General features: G+C 50.1%; 1 protein-coding gene across 2 annotated transcripts in view; it reads left to right on the top strand.

Moving 5' to 3' along the window:
- Positions 1-20,629, top strand: part of vipr2 (vasoactive intestinal peptide receptor 2) — a 234,022-nt gene extending 213,393 nt beyond the window's left edge. For both annotated transcript variants that reach the window (XM_072508244.1, XM_072508245.1), the window contains 4 exons: positions 7,261-7,352; positions 12,354-12,483; positions 12,582-12,623; positions 17,690-20,629. In XM_072508244.1, coding sequence (XP_072364345.1) covers positions 7,261-7,352; positions 12,354-12,483; positions 12,582-12,623; positions 17,690-17,848 — 423 coding nt within the window. In that variant the 3' untranslated portion in view covers positions 17,849-20,629. The remainder of the gene's footprint in view (positions 1-7,260; positions 7,353-12,353; positions 12,484-12,581; positions 12,624-17,689) is intronic.
- The last annotated feature ends 5,222 nt before the right edge of the window (positions 20,630-25,851 follow it).

Genomic DNA, 25,851 nt, shown 5'->3' with positions numbered 1-25,851 from the left:
CGCCGTGTAGTGGCGGTCCTCCGGCGGATTGGGAGCTGGTGATATGCAGCCTTCAGATCTACCCTAGAGAACACGCGGTAGTGCGCGATCTGATTTACCATCTCTATAATCCGGGGAAGGGGGTACGCATCGAGTTGCGTAAAGCGGTTAATGGTCTGGCTGTAATCAACCACCATCCGGAACTTTTCCCCGGTCTTGACAACCACCACCTGAGCTCTCCAGGGGCTATTGCTGGCTTCTATAACCCCTTCCCGCAAGAGACGCTGGACCTCGGACCTAATGAACGTCCTGTCCTGCATACTATACCGCCTGCTTCTGGTGGCTATTGGCTTACAATCGGCGGTGAGGTTCGCAAAGAGGGGGGGGAGGGTCGATTTTTAGGGTCGCGAGGCTGCATATGGTGAGCGGGGGCAGGGGCCCCCCGAATTTAAGAGTTAGGCTCCTGAGGTTGCACTAAAAATCGAGTCCTAAGAGGAGAGGAGCACAGAGGTTTGGGAGCACATATAGCTTAAAATTAGCGTACTCAGCGCCCTGGATCGCTAGGGTTGCAGTAGTGCATCCTTGGATTTGCACCGAGTGCGACCCAGAGGCGAGGGAGATAGTTTGTGGCGTCGGGAATATTGGGAGCAAACAACGTCTTACAATGTCCGGGTGAATGAAGCTCTCTGTGCTCCCGGAGTCGAAAAGGCAGGGTGTCTCGTACCCGTTTACCCGGACGGCCATAATGGAGCTCCGGAGGTGCTTCGGTCGCGACTGGTCCAGGGTGACCGCGCTGAGCTGGGGATAGCCGGCGGCGTGATTGGAGGTGCTGGGGCGGCCCCGCGATGACTGCTGTCTATGTCGTTCGTACATCTCGGGCGGTGTAGCAGATGGCGTCCAAGAGGGCGGCCCCCATGAGTCGCACGTGTTGTGTGGAGGCGGAGTCGGCAGACACGCTGCCACTTTGCGGGGTTTGCGGGCCTGTGGGTCTGTGGATCGGGTCTGTGAGTTCGAGTTTTTAGACCTGGCCAGGCAGACCTTGGCGAAGTGTCCTTTTCGCCCGCAGTTACTACAGTTCGCGTTGCGGTCCGGGCAGTGCTGTCGGGGGTGTTGGGATTAGCCGCAAAAATAGCAGGGCAGCCCCCCATGATGGGCAGGTGGCCGCGCGGCACAAGCCTAGGTTAGTCTCTGGTCGGGGCACACGAGGGGGTCGCGTGGTCGGCGGGGAACGCAGTAAGGCTCTGAAATCCGACATCCAGAGAGGCAGCTAGTGTTACCGTGTCCTCCAGGTCCTGGGCCCCTTTTTCGAGCAGGCGCTGTCGTACATAGTTCGATCGGACCCCCGCCACGTAAACGTCTCGGATAGCGAGCTCCATATGCTGAGGGGCCGTAACAGCCTGGTAGTTACAGTTGCGAGCGAGGGCTTTGAGGTCGCGTAGGTAGTCATCTAGTGACTCCCCGGAGCGCTGGCGGCGAGTAGTGAAGATGTGTCGCGCGTAGACCTCGTTCACGGGCCGTACAAAAATGCGTTCGAGTAGTGCGAGGGCCTCTGTATAGGACGCGGCGCCGTCGAGCTGGACAGAAATACGATGGCTCACCCGTGCGTGGAGAAGACTCAGTTTCTGTTCGTCCGTGACGGATGGCGTAGACGACACGGCGAGATAGGCCTTGAAGCATCGAACCCAGTGCAAAAAAATTTCTCTCGCCTCCGCGGCCTGTGGATCGAGTTCCAGTCTATCAGGTTTGACGGCTGATTCCATAGTAGTATTTTAAGCTGATTAAATTGATGCGACCATCAATTCACTGAGAGACACGTTGAGAAGTAAACCATGGTTTTAATCAGCTTACAACTGAGCCTGCCTGTGACCGGTACAACAATGAATGCGGCCCCGCAGGTCAGCTGCCTTTATACGTCCTGTAAGGGGTGGAGCCATGGGCGAGCCCATACATGCCCCGACATATCCCCCTGTGGGTGAAGCCATACAATGGCCCATAGGTGGAGCCCACAGGGTTAAACACATAACGTAACACGATACAGCAGTAACATGGGGCAAGATTCTCCGAAATCGGCGCTATGTCCGCCGACCGGCGCCAAAAACGGCGCGAATCAGTCCGGCACCGCGCCGCCCCAAAGGTGCGGAATTCTCCTCATTGTGAGGGGCAGAGCCCTCACATTGAGGGGCTAGGCCCGCGCCGGTCTTATTTCCGCCCCGCCAGCTGGCGGGAAAGACCTTTGGTGCCCCGTCAGCTGGTGCGGAAATGACTTTGCCATGCAGCGCATGCGCGGAGCGTCAGCGGGCGCTCATGGCATCCCCGCGCATGCGCAGTGGAGGGGGTCTCTTCCGCCTCCGCCATAGTGAAGACCATGGTGAAGGCGGAAGGAAAAGAGTGCCCCCACGGCACAGGCCCGCCCGCGGATCGGTGGGCCCCGATCGCGGGCCAGGCCACCATGGGGGCACCCTCCGGGGCCAGATCGCCCCGCCACCCCCCCCCCCCCCAGGACCGCGGAGCCCGCCCGCGCCGCCTTGTCCCGCCAGTAAGAGAGGTAGTTTGATTCTTGCCGGCAGGACAGGCATTCCAGCAGCGGGACTTCAGCTCATCACGGGCTGGAGAATCGCCGGGGGGGGGCCTGCCAACCGGCGCGGCGCGATTCCCACCCCTGCCGAATATCCAGTGCCGGACAATTCGGCAACCGGCGGGGGCGGGATTCACGCCAGCCCCCGGCGATTCTCCGACCCACGGGGGGGTCGGAGAATCCCGCCCCTGTTATCACAGTGCACTGGTGAATTAACAGTAGTTCCATTCACCGCAGACCTTAAACCTATGCCCCCTGGTGACTGACCCCTCCATCCTGGGAAAGAGTGCCACTCTATCCATGTGCCTCATAATCTTGTAGACCTCTATCAGGTCACCCTTCAACCTCCGTCTTTCTAATGAAAACAGTCCGAGTCATTTCAGCCTCTCACATAGCTAACACCCTCCAGACCAGGAAACTGCCCCTTATTAACTGAATCTCTAAACATTTCCACGAGGAGAGCCCCCAACCCAGTAGCGAACCTTTATAGAATTCCGTTGGGAATCCATCCAGGCCCAGGGCCCATTGACCCAATATACTTCATCACGTCCTCCAGCCCCCCCGGAGCACCCACCCCTGCACCTTCTCACCACCTGAAAATCCAAGCCAATCAAGAACTGTCGCATGCCCAAGTCCACCCCCCCCCCCCCCACCCCCCCGCGCCGGGCTCCAACCTGTACAGCCCACGGTAGAAAGCCTCAAACACTCCATTCACTGTCCCCAGCTCAGTGACCACCCGGCCCCCGAGGGATCCCTTATCTACCCAATCTCCCTCGCCGCTGCCTCACGAGTGTGCAAGCAGCATACTGGCCTTCTCCCTGTGCTCATAGATCGCTCCTCTAACCCAGCGCAACTTCCCCAGTGCCTTCCCCATAAACACAAGCTCGAGCTCCATCTGGAGCTTCTTCCTCTCTTCAACAACCCCTCCTCAGGGGCTGCCGAGTACCTCAGATCCACTGCAAAAATGGCCTCCACCAACCTCTGCCTATCCCACCTCCCCCACCTTATCTCTATGTGCCTTGATCAAAATAAGCTTCCCCGAATTACTGCCTCCAGCACCTCCCAAAGCACCGAGGCAGACACCTCCTCATTTTTATTCAGTCCCACGTAGGCACATATAGCCACCCCTAACCTCTCGCAGGACCCCTTATCAGCCACCAATCCCACATCAAGCCTCCACTGCGGCTGCTAGGAACACCCTTTTCCACACACAAATCCACAAAATGTGGCGTATGGTCCGACACCACAATCGCCGAATACTCCGCCCCAACCACCCCGCCAACAACATCTTGTCGATAACAAAGAAATCGATTCAGGGATACTACCGATGCACATGTGGGAAGAACGAATATTCCTTTGCCCTCGGTCGCCCAAACCGCCACAGATCCACCACAACCCCCCCCATCTGTTCCACAAACCCCAACAATTCCCCTGCCATCGCCAACACCTCCATGGACTTGGGGCATGACCGATCGAGCCTAGGATCACGAACCAAGTTAAAATCCCGCCCCCCCACCCTCCCCCAACCCTCCCCCCACCCCACCAACACCATAATCAACCAATGTGAATCTAGGTCGGGAATCTTTGCCAACACCCACTTCATGAAATCCATATCATCCCAGTTGAGGTCAAAGACATTCACCAGCACCATAGGCATTGCCATCCCCCTCGCCTTCAAATCTAACCCTGAATGAAACACTGGTCCCACCCAACCTTTCCTCAACCCCGTATGGTCTTTCACCCTCAGGTGCGACATCTGCATAAAAATTGCACCTGCCTACAAGCTCTTTAAATGAGCAAAAACAAGGGACCTCTTGATCGGATCATTCAGACCCCTAGCATTCCATTAGACCAGTCTCGCCGTGGGACTCCACGTGCCTCCCCCAGGCACCTGTCTCACCCACCCCCTGGGTCACATCAAGATGGCCGCCGCCATTCCCTTCCCACCAATTGCTCCAAAAAGAAACCTTCAACATCAGTTACTCCCCCCTCCCACCCACACCACAAACAAAGGAAACCCCACCCCTCCAGACCCACCCTCCCCAGCCCAAACCAAAATCAAAGAAACAAAAAGAACCTGAAAAACCAACTCCCTTCCCTGTCCCTTAAAAAGTTACTCGCCTCCTCCGACGCATCAAAGTAGTATTCCTTTCCCCCATGCGTGACCCCAGGTGAGCAGGGTACATCATCCCAAATCGCACCTTATTCCTGAATAGGGCTGCCTTTGCCCTATTAAACCCGGCCCTTCGCTTGACCAACTCCACCTCCATGTCCTGGTAAATACGAACCGCATGGCCTTCCCAAGTGCTTTCCCACTTCTCCTTCGCCCACCTCAGAATCTTCTCCTTGTCTAGGTACCGGTGCAGCCTCTCGATAATTGCCTGTGGCAGCTCAACCACTCTCAGTTTCCTCCTCAACGACCGGTGTGCCCGGTCCACCTCAGGAGGGCGGTCAAAGATCCCCTCCCCCACCAACTTCTCAAACATCTTGGCCACATATTCCGTGGCCCTCATTCCCTCAATACCTTTGGGCAGCCTCACAATCCTCAGGTTCTGCCTCCTTGAGCGGTTCTCCAAGTCGTCGACCTTATCCCGCAACCTTTTCTGACCATCCGCCATCATCAGCATCTCTGCCTCCAATGAGACAATCCGATCCTCATGGTCGGTCACCGTCTCCTCCACCTTTTGGCTAGACGCACTCTGCACCTCCAGCCTCTGATCCACTCTCTCTCGCGCAGTCTGAATCAGCTCTGCTATCCTCGACAGGTCCTCTGAGGACATCAGCTCTATTTTTTAAACTCGGTCAAAAGGAATTTGACCACTTGCTCCATCGACCATTGTGCGGCAGCAACGTGATAGGTCCCTCCACCATCTTTTCCTCAGCTGTGCCACGCGCGTCTCCCTGGTCTGGAGAGTGCCTCTTATTTGGCACACGCCTTGTCTGGTACCCCTTCGACATTCCCCACCGAAGGAAAATACCTTACTCTTTGTTTTTTCTCCCTGCAACCTCCCCGTAAAATGGGCAGAAAGGACCAAAACCTCCAACCTCAGGCAGGAGCCACCTTCTGTGCGAGCACTCACTCCATGGCCACAAGCTCTTCATCAAGTATTGCCATAGAATGTCTTTCTCAAAAATTGCCACATGATCTCCCATAGTGCAGCACTCCCTGTGCAGTACACTGGAATGTCAGCCGAGATTAAGCTCAGGGGTGGACTGTTCCCGTGCCATTCGAGATTAATTGTGGGGCGAGCGAGCGGGCATTATGCTGGAATATGGCATTGGGAGAGAAACCTAATGTCTTGCTGTCACCATGGTATATTGTCAGTGGTGGGAACCTTAACACTGCTGCCCAACCCCAGGCAGCCAATTGAGACACTTGATTGTTCATTTAAGGGCCACTTTCTGACCCTGCTGGAAGGGGTGGCCTCCTTAATAGGTGCTGTATGGTCCCCTGAAGGAGCCCTCCCCACTGCAAAGGCCCAAGGGCCTCCACACCCACCCCCACCCCTACCCCATCCCACCAATCACCGGTGTCGGTCTGCCTGACTCCAGCCTCCCCAAAGAACATTTACAAACCTTTGCGAGTACCACTGCATCGCTGAGCGCTCATCCTCGGGATGCAGTGTCAGCTCCGGCATCGGTGAACGGCTAGCCTTCTGACTGGGTCAGCAGCTCTCGAGGAAGGGGTACCATCCTCAATTGAGTAATGCTCCTGGTGGCAGCCTCTTCATTGGCCGCTGGTAAACGCCGCCCCAGTGTCCCGCTGGCTGCTGGAGTTGGGGGCGGGGAGGTGGAGTTGGCTGAGGTTGGTTAGCTCCCTCTTTCATCGCTGGTGGCAGGACCTCCAACTCCACAGAAAAATTCAGCCCCGGGAAGTAAACAAAGGTCGGCAGTGCAGTGTGCCTCAGTACCATTCTTACTGTCAGTTCTCACAAGTTCTTCAAACAACTGTTAATCCCCCTCCAACACCCACTTTCCCACTCCTGCTCCAAATGAAACAGCTAACCCATTATTACAATTCTTGGACACTATTTGATGTGTCTATGGGGTGACATTTTCCTTCAATTAAAGCAATGCATCAAGTTATATTTTTGCACATGGTTTACATGCTCACATGAAGGCTTCTTCTGAACTAGTTAAACTTTTTTTTGCTTTGTAGCAGCTTGAGAACTGCCAGTTAGCTCTATTTTTTGTTTCAGAGGCATGAAGGCTGCCACTTGTGCAAAATTAGACAGTCAGGAGGGAAAATTGCCTACTTGTGACAATAAGTGATTATTATTATTATTATTAAATTGTGGGGTGGGGTGGGACATTATGGGGTGGGGGTAGGACATTGTGGGGTGGGGTGAGGGGTCATGCAGTGGAGGGAGAGGAAGGGGTAGAATCATCAGTCACCCCTTGCCCACCCAAGACCCGTCGGATGGAATTATCGGTGGGCCTATAATCGGACAGACTATACTTCACCTAATTCAGTCCGGAGGTTGTTTAAATGTCCCAAACAGGATCTTGTGTTGCTATTTGAACCCCAACAAGTTCACGTGCCTTCCTTAAATGTGTAAAAGTGCCAGAGCTTCTTGCTGCTTAGTCTGAATATTACTAAACTGTTAAATAACATGTTTTAAATATCTTCAGGAATAACGGATAAGGTTCCTTTATATTCTCAGGAGTGCATGCAGCTCATGTGCACATTTTCATTTAATTTACAGCTAAACTTTCTCCTGTTTATTAGTATTGTGCGAATACTGATACAGAAGCTAAGGTCGCCAGATATTGGGGGCAAAGATCACTCACAATACAAGTAAGCAATCTATTTGTTATCTCACACTGTGTGCATAATGGAAGATATTGGTCACACACACACAGTAGATGTGTACAGTCAGGCTTGATTAAGTCCTTTGGAGAATGGAATAATCTTGCATCTCAAATGTCCACGGATTAAATTGGCATCAATTGTTTTTATCAATAATTGTTAGTCAAAATCAGTTTTGAATGTCACGATGTGCAAAAGAAATGAAAATACGATAGAATTCTGGAAATAGATCAATTGATATCTTGACGTATCTCATCCATCTCAGTGTAGAGAACAACAAGATTGATGAAGTAGTTTTGTGGGTGGAATTTGGGCAGCTTTTAGCTTTTCCCGCCATATTTTCCGACACTTTTGATGTCATGCTACCTGCAACTTAGGCTCTTGAAAGAACGAGGCGTGGAACCCCCCCAACCCCAACAGACACGAGACCCATTCCCCCCACAGACACAGAAACCTCCCCGTCCCTCACCCCAGTGCAGCAGGTTTTTATCCTTTTCAATCCCCAATCCAGCCCCCAAAACATCCCCCCCCTTTTAAAACAAACTGAGAAGCATTTCCTCATCTGAATCTCTGTCAGGTTGATTGATGTGATTTCTTCCTTTGCACAAGACCCCACGCCCGCCGGTTGCCTCTGTGCAGCAGGCTGGGGATTCAGTGTGTGGGACTGTGCCACTATCTGCGACTCAATAACCTGAGCTTCCCTCACACACTGCTCCAGCCCTGCCCTGGGACTTCGAAAAGGAGCGCAGCACCTTACGCACTGTCCAACCAGCAACATCAGGGGCGGGATTCTCTGTTGGCCGATGCGAAAATCGGAAAGGCGATTGGCCAGAGAATTGGTTCCAACGGCAGATTCGTGGCAGGCGCCGATTTGACGCCAAATCGCGATTCTCCATCACCTCGACAGCAGCGTCAATGTGTATCGGAAGGCACGTTCAGTAAACACTGTTTGCATGGCATTAGTGGGCCTGACCCGGTATTCTCCAGAGCCTCGGCGATTCTCTGCCTCCGATGGGCCAGGCTTCTGACGGCGCGGTTCACCTGTGCTTTTAAAAATCGTGAAACCGTCGTGGTGGCTGCTGAGGGAGAGAGTGAGGAGGTAGGACCTGGAGAGGAGCGACTGTCGGCCCGGACACTGGCTGTGCTGGCTGGGGTGGGGGGCGAGGCCCTGCCAGGGCCAGGGCCAGGCCAGGGGCGGGGGTGGGGGGGGGGGGGGGGGGGGGGGGGGGGGGGGGGGGAATGGGGATACCAGCCGGGAGGCTGGGGTGACCTCCCTATCAGGAACGGGGCAAGGAGTGATGAGGGGGATGGGGAAGGGACATGCGAGTGCGGATCCCACAGTGCCATACTGGGGCCACCATGTAGCTTCCTCGTCCGCGGCCGAGCTCCACCTCTGCGTCCTGCCTTTCCTCCGACGCGCCAAACATGCCTAGGGCCCTTTGCTCTGCCATGGTGAGGGGGCACATGTCCGACGGTCCCCCTCCTGTCTTCTCATGCTCCCAACAGTTGTGTGCAGCCTTCTCCTTGGGGGGTGGGGAGCACACAGAAAGTGACAGTGTTAGACATGCAGCCCAGTGGGTGGGTAGGTAATGGCGTCAGTGGCAAGGTCACCCGGCCAGGTGTGGGTACCCACATGTGGTGCAGGGTGGGGGTTCGGCTGCCCTCCGGTGGGGAGGGGTAGGGTTATAGGTGTGTGGGATGGGGTTAGTGCCAGGGGACACTGCTGCGTACTCACACTGGCCGCCCTGAGGAGGTCGTGCAGTTTTTTCTGGCATTGCTGGCCAGTCCGGACACGGCCTCTGCCCCCAGCACCCAGGAACGGCGAACGGCGGCAACTGCCAGCCTTCTTCCCGGGCCGAGGCACAGGGTCATCCACCTCTCCTCCAGCGCGTCCAAGAGAGTCTCGAGCTTGGCATCTATAAACCTCGGGGCAGCTCTCCTCGCTGCCATCGTGTTGGCTGGGATGGTGCGTGGGGGGAGAGTTGTTCATATGCTGCTGCAGCTTGTCAGTCTTTGGGTGTCAATCGCGAAACCAGTGAATCCGACACCGTTTTCCATTAGAATCGATTGTGTTCCACATGGCGCCAGTGCCAGTCTCATAGCAGTAGTGGAGTCGGTCCAGGTGCGGCGGCAGTCTTTCTGTCATGAAAGTCCACAAATTCTGCGTTGGCATCAAACTAGTCTCAGAAACGGAGAATCCCGCCCCAGGACCTTTGTGAGGATACAGGTTACGCAAATGACAGGGATAGCGTTTAGACCAAATAGTCAATTCCTGAAATCTTTAAACAGAAAGCGCCAGCGTGAGAGGATGCCATCTTGGTAATAGCACTCAAACACATCAACTCAGCAGGTGAAAAACCTTACTTAACATTTGGGTAAAGAAAGAAATTGCATGTTTGGTGCTCATTCATTTGATTAAGGAAATATATGGATTAACCATGAAAAACATATCGACACAGATTCATAATGAAAATGTTCCTGATCCTCACATATACATTAGCTGGCCTAACTGTAAATGTCAGATGTTATTCCCAGAATCAGATAGCGGGAGAATTTAAATTCTATGAATCTGTAAATCAGTGCATTGAACTGGGAAACCATTGTTCTTTCCTCCTGGTCCGAACACTGCAACTTGACATAACGTTGAGACAATACCTTCTTACTATACCTTGTCCACAGTTGGGTAACATCTTGGCCAACTGAAGACTGACACCCAAGTGGGGTGCGGGTGGGCTGACCAACCGCCTTCGTTCCAACAAAGGTCAGGCTGACACAGGAGTTCAAATGAAAGCGACCCACTTACCCTCTTCTCCCGTCACACGGCCATCTTAAAGACGGCACCTACCTGACTCCTGAATTCATCTCAATCAGGGTCCCAATAGAGAGGATTCCAATATGAATGTCATAGCCTCCTGGTGGAGCATAGAAGCTGCCGGATCAGGAGCAGCAGCCCCCAAAGCCAAGTTAAATGATGATATGGGAGGATCAAGGAATCTCCTCCAGACCCCACAGAATATTTTGGGCCACTGCAGCGTGGAGTTCTCGCTCTTTTCCGTCCCTGAACAACCCATATTGAACCAGCCTCTCCCCCCTTCCACCCTCCCCATCCCCAACCCCCCACCCCACTCCCCAGTGACCTACTGTATGTTAGCTGAGTGGCTAGGAAGCTTCCCAACATCATTGAGTCGGTGCGACGAGCTGCCTGCTCGAGGCAGGAAACTTACCAGCTCCATTTAAACACTAACTTGATAGAGTTTTTCGAGGACGTCACAAAGATGATTGATGCAGGTAGGGCAGTGGATGTTGTCTATATGGACTTCAGTAAGGCCTTTGACAAGGTCCCTCATGGTAGACTAGTACAAAAGGTAAAGTCACACGGGATCAAGGGTGAGCTGGCAAGGTGGATACAGAACTGGCTAGGTCATAGAAGGCAGAGAGTAGCAATGGAAGGATGCTTTTCTAATTGGAGGGCTGTGACCAGTGGTGTTCCCCAGGGATCAGTGCTGGGACCTTTGCTGTTTGTAGTATATATAAATGATTTGGAGAAAAATGTAACTGGTCTGATTAGTAAGTTTGCAGACGACACAAAGGTTAGTGGAATTGTGGATAGCAATGTCAGAGGATACAGCAGGATTTAGATTGTTTGGAGACTTGGGCGGAGAGATGGCAGATGGAGTTTAATCCGGACAAATGTGAGGTAATGCATTTTGGAAGGTCTAATGTAGGTAGGGAATATACAGTGAATGGTAGAACCCTCAAGAGTATTGAAAGTCAGAGAGATCTAGGAGTACAGGTCCACAGGTCACTGAAAGGGGCAACACAGGTGGAGAAGGTAGTCAAGAAGGCATACGGCATGTTTGCCTTCATTGGCCGGGGCATTGAGTATAAGAATTGGCAAGTCATGTTGCAGCTGTATAGAACCTTAGTTAGGCCACACTTGGAGTAGAGTGTTCAATTCTGGTCGCCACACTACCAGAAGGATGTGGAGACTTTAGAGAGGGTGCAGAAGAGATTTACCAGAATGTTGCCTGGTATGGAGTACATTAGCTATGAGGAACGGTTGAATAAACTCGGTTTGTTCTCACTGGAACGAAGGAGGTTCAGGGGCGACCTGATAGAGGTCTACAAAATTATGAGGGGCATAGACAGAGTGGATAGTCAGAGGCTTTTCCCCGGGGTAGAGGGGTCAATTACTAGGGGGCATAGGTTTAAGGTGAGAGGGGCAAGGTTTAGAGTAGATGTACGAGGCAAGTATTTTACGCAGAGGGTAGTGGGTGCCTGGAACTCGCTACCGGAGGAGGTGGTGGAAGCAGGGACGATAGTGACATTTAAGGGGCATCTTGACAAATACATGAATAGGATGGAAATAGAGGGATACGGACCCAGGGAGTGTAGAAGATTGTAGTTTAGTCGGGCAGCATGGTCGGCACGGGCTTGGAGGGCCGAAGGGCCTGTTCCTGTGCTGTACATTTCTTTGTTCTTCGTTCTTTGTTCTAAATGAGGCCTACTGGTTAACATAGACCAGTCCTCCCGCTGCGTCTGCCGCGCATTGTGTCACCTGCAAGTTACTATTCCTACTATAATGTTTGATTGTAAACTTGCGAGATGCCTTTGGTCAGGCTGTTTGGCGCAGTGTTCCTGTTTGCTCTAGAATGAGTGGCTGAGTAGGGTGGCACGGTAGCACAGTGGTTAGTACTGCTGCTTCACAGCGCCAGGGACCCATGTTCGATTCCCGGCTTGGGTCACTGTCTGCGCGGAGTCTGAACGTTCTCCCCATGTCTGCGTGGGTTTCCTCCGGGGGCTCTGGTTTCCTCCCATAAGTCCCGAAAGACATGCTGTTAGGTGAATTGGACATTCTGAATTTTCCCTCTGTGTACCTGAACAGGCGCCGGAATGTGGCTAGGAGATTTTCACCATTGCATTGTTGATGTAAAAAAATGATGGTTTTATATACCACAGTGATTATGTCTGTTCTTCCCAATTAACCAGGAGATTGGCTAAATCCACCTTGCTCCTAATCCCCTTGCTTGGAGTACATTACATTGTGTTTGCCTTTTTCCCGGATAAAGTTTCCGAAGAGTATAAGATGGCGTTTGAATTATGTTTTGGGTCTTTTCAGGTAAAAACAATTTCTTACCTCTCCTGGGATTTAACTTCTTATGCCAACAGAATTCGTGGTGAGTGAACTGATATATTTTGTGAATGTTTCTCTTGCAGGGGTTTATCGTCGCGGTTCTGTACTGCTTCTTAAACAGTGAGGTGAGTTGGCTTTGCTGATTTTTCAAGGATGCTCATTCGGGATTTTATTTGTAATTAATTCAGGGTAACTATCGCCAGCAGAGCATAGGTGACTGAATCAACAGTAGCACGTTCACGGAGACTTGAGAAACTCTGGCATCTGCTAAAGTCAGAAATATACGTTGAAAAGATAGCAATCTCTGGTCATAATTTGTGTGCGAAACACGTTTTTCTCAAGAATCGCTCGTCTCAGTACAGGTAAATCAGTAAGACTTTTTTTTAATTAAGGGGCAATTTAGCGTGGACAATTTAGTGTGGGGGAGGGTTCAGTCACATGGAAAATTAGAAAATCAAAGTTAAAGGAGAAGGTGCGAGTGCAGGTTAATGATGAGAACGTTAAATGGGTTAAAGGGGCTGAGGGCTCAGGAGAGGTGCGTAAAGTTTCCAGAACGCCTATTAGAATGGAGATTATGGAAAGCAGCAGGAATCTAACTTCAATGGAGTTGAATGGAGTAAATGGAGTTGAAATCAGACATGATTGAATGGTGGAGTGGACTCGATGGGCCGAATGGCCTTACTTCCGCTCTTATGTCTTATGGTCTTATGGTCTTCAGGCACAGCAGATAAGGGGGCAACAATGAGAAGGGGCATGGTCAACGTAGGACTGAGGGTGTTGCACCTAAATGCGTCCAGTATACAAAACAAGGTAATAAGCTTGTAGTGTACATTGAAATCGGCAGGTACAATGTTGTGGGCATCACAGAGACATGGCTGCAAGGGATTCTAAATATCCAAGGCTATGTGTCCTATCGAAAGGGCAGGCAGATAGGCAGAGGAGGCCGGGTTACATTGTTAGTCAGAAATGAAGTTAATCGATAGCAGGAAGCTATATAGAGTCGGAAGGCGTAGAATCTGTATGGATAGAGTTGAGGAATCGCAAAGGAAAAAATACCCTGATGGGAGTTATGTACAGGCCCCCTAGCAGTAGTCAGGATGTGAGGCAGAAAAGAAATCAGGGATAGAAAAGCCATATAAGAAAGGCAGTATTGCAATAATCTTCTGCATTGATTTCTCCTCTGTCTCCTCCTCACCCTCTTTTGCTGACATAAATTCCCGCAGGCATGACAGCAGGATTGAAAGGCCTGACGGAGGCTGGCATCCAGCTGTTTTCCCTGGAATAGAATTCATAGAATCCCTACAGTGCAGAAGGAGACTATTCGGCCTATCGATTCTGAACCGACCCTCTGAAAGAGCACCCTAACTAGGCCCACGCCCCCACCCTATCCCCGTAACCCCACCTAACCTTCACATCTTTGGACTGCGGGAGGAAACCGGAGCACCCGGAGGAAACCCACATGCACATGGGGAGAACGTACAAACTCCACACAGACAGGCGTCCTCGGGCGGATTTGAGCCCCAGTTCCTGTGAGGCAGCAGGGCTAACCACTGTGCCACCCTTTAATGAGCATTCATGAGATGCAAATGAATGTAAATGGAATTTGCGTCACCTGCCAGTGGGAAGAGTGATCTGTCATTAACCCGCCATTGGGAGAATTACAACGTGACTTTACACCAGTCGATTTCTGACTTTTTGGCTCCCACTAGATTCACCACCCTGCCCACCCCAATCCCACCGTGGGCTGGTTGGGAGAATTCCACCCCAAGGGCGAAATTCTCCCCAAACGGCGCGATGTCCGCCGACTGGCGCCCAATTCGGCGCCAATCAGACGGGCATCGTGCCGCCCCAAAGGTGAAGAATGCTCCGCATCTTTGGCGGCCTAGCCCCTCAATGTCGGGGCTAGGCCGGCGCCGGAGGGATTTCCGCCCCGCCAGCTGGCGGAAATGGCATTTGTTGCCCCGCCAGCTGGCGCGGAAATGCGGCGCATGCGCGGGAGAGTCAGCGGCCACTGACAGTTTCCCGGCGCATGTGCGGGAGCGTCAGCGGCCGCCGACAGTTTCCCGCGCATGCGCAGTGGGGAGAGTCTCTTCCGCCTCCGCCATGGTGGAGGCCGTGGCGGAGGCAGAAGGGAAAGAGTGCCCCCACGGCACAGGCCCGCCCGCGGATCGGTGGGGCCCGATCGCGGGCCAGGCCACCGTGGGGGCACACCCCGGGGTCAGATCGCCCCGCGCCCCCCCCAGGACCCCGGAGCCCGCCCGCGCCGCCTGGTCCCGCCGGTAAATACCAGGTTTAATTTACGCCGGCGGGACAGGCAATTTCTGGACATGGGCCGGAGAATTGAGCGGGGGGTCCCGCCAACCGGCGCGGCCCGATTCCCGCCCCCGCCCAATCTCCGGTACCGGAGACTTCGGCGGGGGCGGGGGCGGGATTCACGGCGGCCAACGGCCATTCTCCGACCCAGCGGGGGGTCGGAGAATGACGCCCATGGTCACCGCACAAGGGGATGGGGGAGGCTATGGGAGTCCAGTGAGGTTGATCTGGACTTTGAACAGCTCAGGATGAGGGCAGTCGAGTTCTGAATGAGTTGGAGGTTTCTTCACAGGGCGTGAGTGACCGGCAAGGGTAGTGTCAGAGAAGTTGAACCAGGAACGATGGGCAAAGATTTCAGCAGGGTTGAACCGGAGATCGGGATGAAGGCCGACAATATTGTGACGCATGAAAAGCTGAGTTTAGCCACTTCAGGAAATTCGTACCAGCGTCCTTGTATTTACAGATTTTTTTTTTAAATTCCCCAATGGACATTATCCGTACTAGTCTGTGAGCTGACTCAAGTCATTGGAGCAAGGCTGTTTTTGAAGAAAGTAAATCATCTGCTATTTCTAGACTTCAAACAAGAGAATATGACATTAACATTTTGCAGACTTATCTCATCCCTGTGCAGTCAACAGTTCCGCTGAATGAATGGCTGCTGTTTCTGCTTCAGAACTGCCAACAACTACAAGTTGGTATCAGGGGAAATCACAATTTTTCAGCTCTGATAACAGTTAGGTAAATAGGACATTTTCACACATACAAGTGGTCCAGTTTATATCTTTGTGAATACAGCCGCTGTTGCGCTGCCGCTTGGTTTCACAGCTGAGTTTTACGGGAATGAGCATTCACTAAGCTGATGAATTTCTGATGGGGCTGGTGGAAATGTTCAATGATTATTGTTTGTGCAGCACCCCATCAGAGAAATGTCAGGAGTGAGACCAACAATGAAAGAGAATGGTGGAATCACAGAGGTGTTACAGCACAGAAGGAGGCCATTCGGTCCATCGTGTCTGTGCCAGCTCTCTGAGGGAGCAATTTACCGACTGCCATTCCGCAGGCCTCTCCCCGTAGCCCTCCACAATCCTCAGCATCGCGTAACAGTCCAATTCCCCCTTCAACACCTCGTTTGAACCTACCTCCACCACACTCTCCGGCAGCTCAGTCCAGAGGCCAACCAATTGCTGTGTGAAAAATGTTTTCTTCTTCAGGGCGACATGGCGGCACAGTGACTAGCACTGCAGCCTCACAGCGCCAGGGACCTGGGCTCGATCCCGACCTTGGGTGACAGCCTGTGTGGCGTTTGAACCTTCTCCCAGTGTCTGCGTGGGTTTCCTCCGGGTGCTCCGGTTTCCTCCCTCATTCCTCCTTGGCAGATTGGCCAGCCTAAAATTGCCCCTTCGTGTCCAAAGGTTAGGTGCGGTTGGGGGGATGGGGTGAGGAAGTTGGCCTGGGTAGGGTGCTCTTTCAGAGGGTCGGTGCGCAATCGATGGGCCGAATGGCCTCTTTCTGCGCTGTAGGGATTCTATGATTCTTCATGTCACCATTGCTTCTATTGCCAGTTACATTAAATCTGTACCATCTTGTGCTCAATCCTTCCACCTGTGGAAAAAGTTTCGCCCAGACCCCCTAATAATTTTAAACACCTCTATCAAATCTCCTCCAAATATTTCCCCCTCCAAGGAAAGCAGTCCCAACTTCTCCAGTCTTCTCTGGTCAATCTAGGTAACTGAAGTTCCTCTCATCCCTGAGACCATTCTCATCAATGTTCTCTGCACTGCCCCTCTGATGCCTTCACATCCTTCCAAAGGCTTGGGGCCCAGAACTGTACACAATATTCCAGTTGAGGCTGACAATGTCGCCGGGAGTTTCCGTCTCTGCTGTGGAGGGACCCGCCACATGGGTTGTGGTAGGCCAGCCAAAAATCCATTGACTTTCGGCGGGACTGGAAGATCACAATGGCGGAGCTGGAAAATCCCAGCCAGTATATTCTACACATTTAACATAACTTCATTGCTTTCATACTCTACATCTCTATTAATAAAGCAAAGGATGCTGTATGCTTTATTACCCTGAACGATCTCTTCTCTGCAGGCAAACCAAAGTTCAGCAGCTGTTTTGCCTGCCAATCTTTGATTCCCATTGATCTGAGCCAGATCCGTTCTCACCCCATTGAGGTTGGCTTTCCCCAAGTTAATTATTGTTACTATGGATTGTTTCTTGTCCTTTTCCATAACCAACCTAAACCTTGTGGTAGAATGATCACTGTCCCCTATTTAATGTACATGTTAATGGCACGGTGGCACAGTGGTTAGCACTGCGCCAGGGACCCGGGTTCAATTCCAGCCTCAGGTGACTGTCCGTGTGGAGTTTGTACGTTCTCCCCGTGTCTGCATGGATTTCCTCTGGGTGCTCCGGTTTCCCCCCCACGGTCCAAAGATGTGCCGGTCAGGTGGGTTGGTCATTGTCAGGTCAGTGTCCAAAAGGTTGGGTGGGGTTACGAGGATAGGGTGGGGAGTGAGCCTAGATCGGGTGCTCTTTCAGAGGGTCGGTGCACTGTAGGGATTTTAAAATAAATGTTAATGAAATGCACAAATGCATTAATATATATATTGGGGTGAATTTTCTGCTGGGTATTTCTTAGCGGTGCGCCGTCGCTGGCAGGATACTGCATTCTTGCCACTGGCCAATGGGATTTCCCATTGCAGCCACCACACGCCGCTGGGATACACGCAGGCGGGCATGTGCTGCCAGCAAAATCCTGCCGGTGGCGAATTCACCCCATTACATATTTATGTGGCTGTGCTTATTGTTAGGACTAAACTACGTGAAATTGAATATATTAAAGCCATTGACATTCTTCATTCTTAAAATATAGGTTCAAGCCGAACTGAAAAAGAAATGGCGGAGCTTGGCTTCAGCTTGTCACTTAAAGTCCGATTACAGTAAGCACAGAACATCGATTTCAGGGAATGGTTCTTCTCGCAGGAATACCCGAGCTCAGTCCTTCCTGCAAACGGAGACCTCTCTGGTATAGATGCGGTTCCGAGGGCGGCGCAGAACCCTGCAGCTTTCTATCTCCCATATATCCAGTGGAATTGAGAGGCCTGCCCGCGTTCTGCGACAGAGGGACGCAGGAGAAACCGATGGGAATGTTGGGGCACAGATGTTTTGTCTTCCCGACTTGCTAATTTTCCGAGCTTGCATTTTGAGGTGCGTATGTTTGAAACTTCTTTACGACATGTACGGGCGGTCAAGGTAACGCCAGTCGAAGGATTTCTTGAATGACGTCTTCTTCCCAGCAGTGGCTGGAACATTCAATTACCGAGCCTTGTGATGGTGACTTCTCCCACGTAGAAAATGGCCGGTGTTTCATATCCAGCTCTTTGCAACACGAACAAGGCGCATCGCCAATTCCTAGAATGCTATGAGTTCCTGATTCTTCTATCCCAGAGGATGTATGGATACCCCAGAACTTTGAATGTCTCACGGAAATCCATCAACAGCTTTCATAGGAATTCTACTATGTCACAACTTCGGATGTTTCATCGCACAATTTGAATCCATGAGGTTTAATTTATTGTTTAATCATTCCAGGGTTTCAAAGTGGATCAATTATGTTCGAATAATTTAGTATCTTGTCGTTCCTGTCAGTCCATTTTGAGGAATTGTTATGGGGCGGTGTTGTGAATAAGTGTGTGGCAGTTAGTGCTTGGGAGGTAATTGAAGCCTGGAGATTACTGTAGCAAATGTCTAAACAGTTGGTGGGTTTGGTTGACATTCTCTCTGCCATTTTCTGAGAATCAGAGAATGATATGCCACAGAAGGCCGTCCAAATCATCTTTGAATGAGTTCTCCAATTAATCTCCTGCCCTGCCCTTTCCCTGTAGCCCTGTGAATCTTTCCACTTTGAGTACTTATCTAATTCCTTTTCAAAAGCTGTTATTTAATCTGTTTCTAACAGCCTTTCAGACAGTGCATTATGGGGAGATGGTAGCGTCGAGGTAATGCTGCTGGACTACCAGAAACCCAGGATAATGCTCTGGGGCCACAGGTTCAAATCCTGCCACGGCAGCTGGCGGAACTTAAATCCAACAAATAGCTCTGGAGTTATAAAATTAGTCACAGTAATGGTGACCACGACGACCATCGTCGGTCATTGTAAAACCCAGCTGGTTCGCTAATGCCCTTCAGGGAAGGAAACCTGCCGTCCTTACCTGGTCTGGTCTACGTGTGACTCCAGACTCTCAGAAATCCGCTTGACTCATAATGTCCCACAGTTCAAAGGGCAATTAGGGATGGGCAACAAATGCTGGCCTTGCCAGTGATGCCCACATCCCATTGCAGATCATCAGAACTCACTGATGCATAGCATAAGTCAATTTGCTTTGAATGGGTCAAAGCACCATTAAGATCCCCTGCCTAACGGCTTCATTCAAATGAAAATACGAAGCTTTTGTTCTGTCACCAACTGGAACGATCCAGTTGGTGAAAGCATATTCCAAGCATTCCTGTCACATTATATGTATTGACTACAGTTCGAACAGATAAATATGTCGACAAACCCTAATTGTTCTTGAGTCGACACCAAATAAGGCAAATTTCCCAACATTGTGATGTCAAGAATGAACAATAACCGCAATCTGCTAATCTTCGTTTAGTTAATTCAAAATAGCGGATTCCATTTGTCGAGCACTGAACTCACACTTTGCTTTTCAATTCATATTGCTTATGTCAAATAATTGGATAATTCACCAAAGAATATTACATATTTCCAGAAGTAGGGTATATTTCAGTAAAATAGAATAATTCTTATTTCATAGAAAGAGTCAGCATGATGCTATGAGCATCTGGAAGCCTCAAATTAGGCCTGATGTTTCAATGAATACCTGGAACAAGCAAACAGCAACAGCAGGCAAAATTTTACAGCTCCCCACCAGCGGTATTATGTTGCCACTGGTCAAAGAGGTAAAGTTTTAAGGAGTGTCTGATGTAGGAAGGTGGGATGGAGAGATGGAGAGGTTTAGGGGAGGGAATTTCAAAGCTTCTGGCCTAGGTGACTGAAGGCACCACCGCCAATGGTGAAGTGATTAAAATCAGGAATGCACAAGGGACCAGAATTGGAAGTGAGCTGAGTGCTCAAGAGGCTGGAGGAGGTCACAGAGAGAGAGATAGGGGAGAGGTCATGAAGAGATTTGAAGGATTTTTATATCGAGATGTTGCTGGACAGGGATCCAGTTTATGTCAGTGAGCAAAGGGTTGATGGGTGAACAGGACTTGCAGCTAGCTCGGCCATGGGCATCAGGGGTCGTTGTGAGCTCAGATTTACAAAGGTAGGCCAGCCAGGAGAGCAGTGGAATAGGCGAGACTGGAGGTAACAAAGGCGCACATGAAGGTTTCAACAGAAGGTGAGCTGGGGCAGGGTGGAGACAGCTGTGTTGCTGAGGTAGATGCAGATGGTCTTGGTGATGGAGCAGTTAGTAGCTCATCCACCCAGGAAGAGTGGCATTCAGAGGTGAAAGTGAGCTGGCCGGGTCCGGGACGGCATACCGGGGAGAACGTGGCCGAGGAAATGGGGAGGAAATGGCAATGGCAAGCTGGAGAGTGGTAATCATTCCAGTTGTAGTTAACAAATCAAGTGGTTTACCCAACGAATTGCGTTTAAAGGATTAAAAGTGAGAATGAAAATGGACGTCACTCGATTGTTGTTTATTGTAGGTTTTAGTGTGGGATTGACGGCTACTCTCCTTTTCTGTATTCTGTAAACAGAATGACTATTAAAGCAGATCAATTAACTGATCTTGTGCGAGAAACAGTTCAGGCTGACTGTGGCGGATTTTTAAAAAACATTTTTGAGAAAATTATGGTCATTTCTCTCACTAATCTATAATAATAATCTATACCTTTATTGTCACAAGTAGGCTTACATCAACACTGCAATGAAGTTACTGTGAAAAGCCCCCAGTCACCACATTCCGGTGCCTGTTCGGGTACACAGAGGGAGAATTCAGAATGTCCAAATTACCTAACAGCACGTCTTTCGGGACTTGTGGGAGGAAACCGGAGCATCCAGAGGAAACCCACGCAGACACGGAGAGAACATGCAGACTCCGCACAGACAGTGACCCAAGCCGGGTATTGAACCTGGCACCTTGGAGCTGTGAAGCAACAGTGCTAACCACTGTGCACCGTGCCGCCCACATACAGTTGGAATTTGAAATGCAGCACCTGTCCCTGGTGTGCCTTCATCTCATTGAAATCTGAACAAGCAGCAAACTCGCTGAGTATAGCTTAGTGCAGCGTTTAGGCATCTTCCACCAAAAACACTACCTGATCCCAGAGACCTCTCAAATTGGCCGATTGCTGTGTTCATAAGATTGATGAGCGATATTGCAGAGTGCCATCATTTAAAGCGGCACGGTAGCACAGTGGTTATCACTGTTGCTTCACAGCTCCAGGGTCCCAGATTCGATTCCGGGCTTGAGTCACTATCTGTGCGGAGTCTGCACGTTCTCCCCATGTCTGCGTGGGTTTCCTCTGGGTGCTCCAGTTTCCTCCCACAGTCCAAAGATGTGAAGGTTAGGTGGATTTTGATTTGATTTGATTTATTATTGTGACATTTATTAGTATACAGTGAAAGGTGTTGTGTCTTGCATGCTATACAGACAACGCATACCGTACATAGGGAAAGAAGGAGAGACTACAGAATGTAATGTTACAGTCATAACTGGGATGTAGAGAAAAGATCAACTTAATACGAGGTAGGTCCATTCAAAAGTCTGATGGCAGTAGGGAAGAAGCTGTTCTTGAGTCGGTTGGTACGTGACCTCAAACTTTGGTATTTTTTCCTGACGGAAGAAGTTGGAACAGTATGTCCAGGCTGCGTGGAGTCCTTAATTCTGCTGGTTGCCTTTCTGAGACAGCGGGATTTATAGATAGAGTCAATGGATGGGAGACTGGTTTGCGTGATGGACTGGGCTACATTCACGACCTTTTGTAGTTTCCTGCGGTCTTGGACAGTGCAGGAACCATACCAAGCTGTGATACAACCAGAAAGAATGCTTTCAATGGTGCATCTGTAAAAGTTGGTGCGAGTCTTAGCTGACTTGCCAAATTTCCTTAGTCCTTTGAGAAAGTAGAGTCGTTCGTGGTCTTTCTTAACTATATTGTCGGCATGGGGAGACCAGGAGAAGTTGCTGGTAATCTGGACACCTAAAAACTTGAAGCTCTCGACCCTTTCTACTTTATTCCCATTGATGTAGACAGGGGCTGTTCTCCTCTACGCTTCCTGAAGTCTGTTGCTCTTTTTAGCCTTAGTTTATTAGCTCTGATTATGTCACCTTTGCTCACGAGTCGCCAGGTATCTTTCTGATACCGCCACGTGGTTCAAGCTCAAGTTATGATTAATAAGTCAGCACACCGCTTAGTAAGTTTGAAATCAACGGTCATTTATTCTATACAACAATTAATGCTTACACAATAATCCTACTATCTATATCGAAACCTACCACTACTGGCCAAAACTTAACTTTAGGAAGGGCCCACCAGGTCAGGGAAACGAATGGCTTATCGAATTGGATCTGGCCTGCGGGATTCAAAAGGCTGATACGGGTCGATGGCTAGGAGCCTCAATCGGGTAGCGATCGCTGGAGTCAAACTTACGGTTCTTTGCTGAAGGTTCTTGCGAAGGCTGCGAGCAGGTGAAGAAGGGAGCGAGAGAGAGATCTGAACTTGGCCCCTCACTTTATAGAGCCCAGTGGTTTCCCGCCTCTCGGGGCGGCCCTTGACCCTGAGTCCCAAGTGATTGGACTTGTTCCCAATCACTGGGTTCGATATGCTCCAATAATGGGGCGATTCCTCGATCGGGGGGGTGGTCGTTCACCTGTCTTTGTTTCGGCCACTGCAGGCGCCGAGAGGTCTGGCCCGGCATTCAATTGCTAATATTTTGCAATTGTTCCCGGGGATAGCCGATTAAACTGCAGATGTCTGGGTTGATGTGCTGCTAATAGTCTTGAGTATCGATCTGGGCCGACTTCCCCAGAGCCGAATACGCTATTCTGTCTGCAGCTGTCCGTTTGTGTCCTGTTGGCTGCTTTACCCATCAGCCTTTTCGGTTAGCCATTTTAAATCGGGTTTTGGCCAAATTAATAGGGAATCAGCCATTTTAGGTGGCTACAAGTCAATGACAATCTCCTTCGTTTTGTTGACATGGATTGGCCATGCTAAATTGCCTTTCGTGTCCAAAAAGTTTAGGTTCGGTTACTGGGATAGGGTGGAGGTGTGGGTTTGGGCATGGTGATTTTTCAACGGTCGGTGCAGACTCGATGGGCCGAATGGTGTCTTTCTGCACTGTGAATTCTATGATTCCATGACCCATTGTAAATCAGAATACTCCCGTCGCAGTGAGTAATCATGAGAGTTTTCCCGTCAGTCTGACAGTGGATGACTTGTGAACCATTTTGATTGTCAAATTTAGGGAATGGGCCTGTTGTTTGTGGGTTATTGGCTCCAACCAGTCTGTTATATTCTGTGTTATGGCCTTTGAACATCCAGTTCTTTACTAGTAAGATAGTTTATTGACAAAATGAACACATGGAAAGATAACTAAAGAAACTATAATACAAACGGTAACGATTAGTGAATTCTCCTGGAGCTACTCCTAATGCGACTGTCCTCTGATACCACTTACTACCAACTGCTGATCTCTGGAGTCACATGGTGGATCCGTCGCCACCTGCTGGTCGTTGGTCGTATATCTAACTATATACATTACTATGCATATGCATATCACCACACAGTCCTTTGATGCCAGTCATGGTGTGAATTCTTTATTTTGTTCAAACATGTGTTGGGGGCAATGGATTGATAATCAAAGTGCTTTGAACACGGAAGCCTCAAGTTCAATTTAAAAAGAAAGAGTGGTTACAGATCAGAAGAAACAACCTTCCACACATTAAAACTATAATTAATCAAATTTGGGATTTCTTATACGAGGATACCAGTAAGAAATTTTAACTACTTTTAGCACTGGTGGCAATGCCTCTGATTAAAGCAGGTGGTGTTTCAATTTCTACCTGCACAACTGCCCCTGGAAACTAATCCATGCACTGGTGTCCCTTTGAGTGAAAAAGAACCTCCTATCACTTTAAATGTTGCTTCCCTATTCCGGAGTAGAATTTCCACTCTTCTCAATTTAGAAATGGAAATTGGCTAATGGGTGGCACCGGTGGTGCAGTGGTTAGCATTGTTACCTCACAGCACCAAAGACCTGGGTTCAATCCCGGCCCCGGGTTACTGCCCGTATGGATTTTGCACATTCTCTCCATGTCTGCATGGGTCTCACCCCCCACAACTCAAAGATGTGGAGGGTAGGTGGATTGGCCACGCTAATTTACCCCTTAATTTAAAAAAAAAAATGGAAATGGGCCAGGGTACATATTGGGAACTGTCCAGTTGATTGTACTGTGGTTGATCTATCCGACACCTCATTTCTCTTTTGTTACACAACGGCCTTCCATCACTTGAGGAAAACGATGGCTTCCATTTTCTAGAAACTCCCCCAAAACCTCTCTTGTCAAGCCCTGTTTGGAGGAGTTCAGTCAGGAGATAATACTTATTTCTTTTGTGGGCGAGAGAGCAGGTTTACAGACTCCGGACTGGGAATAACTATCTGCAATATCAACTGAAGCACTAACCTATAACAGACGAATTGTTAAAATATTAGACAAGGAAATGTCATTAAGCCATTGTCACAAACTGTCATCTCTTGATCCTAGCTTCAGATCAAGTCCTTTTCTCAGACAGTGTCCTTGACAAAATTATACTTGAGATTGCTTGGCACAGTAATGGAGCTCGAATACAATTAACCCCTGGAATGTGCAGCAGGTCAGGCAGCCAATGTGGAGAAGGAAATAGAGTTAAAGGGGTGGATCTTTCCAGCCTCGGAGGCAGACTGGGAGGCAGGGATTATTCCCAATGCAGTCCCACCATTGGGAAGATTTTCCTGAGCAGGTGATGCATGTCAGATGGCTGCCCATCGAATAGTGATGGGCAGCCAATTAAAGCACTTAAGGCCCCAATTAGGGTCTATTAAGTGGGGCCATTGCCATTTTACCTGTATGTGACCTGGAATCGGGGTCCTGTTTGGCCCTGGCATAGGGGTCCTGTAGCTGCCAGTAAAATTCAGCCCAATGTTGCAGATCAATTAATCGGAACCTTTTCCATTTTTGTCTCAGGTTTCCTGCATTTGCAGTATTTTGCTTTTGTATGATTTGTAAACCTTGATTGTAGCGATGTTTTATGGCAGCGCAGGCGGATGTTCCACTGTGAAGAACATTGCGACAACGTGCCAATCGTGGCTTACATTCAGCAGAGTACTCAACCACTTTTCACCAAACTCAACTTGCTGCGGACAGAAGTAAAAAGTCACAAAGAGAAAAGCAGCAACAATTCTTCCAATCTTAAAAACCCGGCAACGTTTCAGCAAAGTGAACCTATTGGCGAGGCTTTTCATTTGTGCTGGTTTTTGCTGACGTATGTATGACACCTGCCCAGTTGTCCAACTGTTCACCTCAGCGCGTTTCATAGACTCAGTTTAATTGGAATTGTTTTATTGGTCCCTTTAGGTGTTGTCGCACCAGGACCCAACCACACTCATGCCCCCGTTAGGCAGCTCAACTGCAGCATCTTATTAGGGGCAGATAATTCCCTTGGGAATGTTGAAGTCTTAGCTGATCAATTTGTCGAGACCTTTCTAAAATGTGTAACCCCTTTTTGCCAGTCCCAGCAATGCCGAATGCCATTATACGGCTGCCACAACTCGAGTCCAGCATTGCTGAGGTGGAATGATACATGGGAATACCTGAAAATTCCCCTCCAAATCACACATCTGATTTGGCAAGATATCGCTGTTCCTTCACTGTTGCTGGGTCAAAATCCTGGAACTCCCTCCCGAACAGCACTGGGGGGGGGGGGGGGGTCCATGTACCTCCACTCATTGGACTGCAGCGGTTCAAGAAGGCGACTCACCACCACCTTCTC

Source organism: Scyliorhinus torazame, chromosome 6 (genome assembly GCF_047496885.1).
Source record: "Scyliorhinus torazame isolate Kashiwa2021f chromosome 6, sScyTor2.1, whole genome shotgun sequence".
In the NCBI taxonomy this organism is placed as follows: domain Eukaryota; kingdom Metazoa; phylum Chordata; class Chondrichthyes; order Carcharhiniformes; family Scyliorhinidae; genus Scyliorhinus; species Scyliorhinus torazame.
Note: the sequence above shows the minus strand (reverse complement) of the source record. Positions and strands in the feature narration are given on the sequence as shown.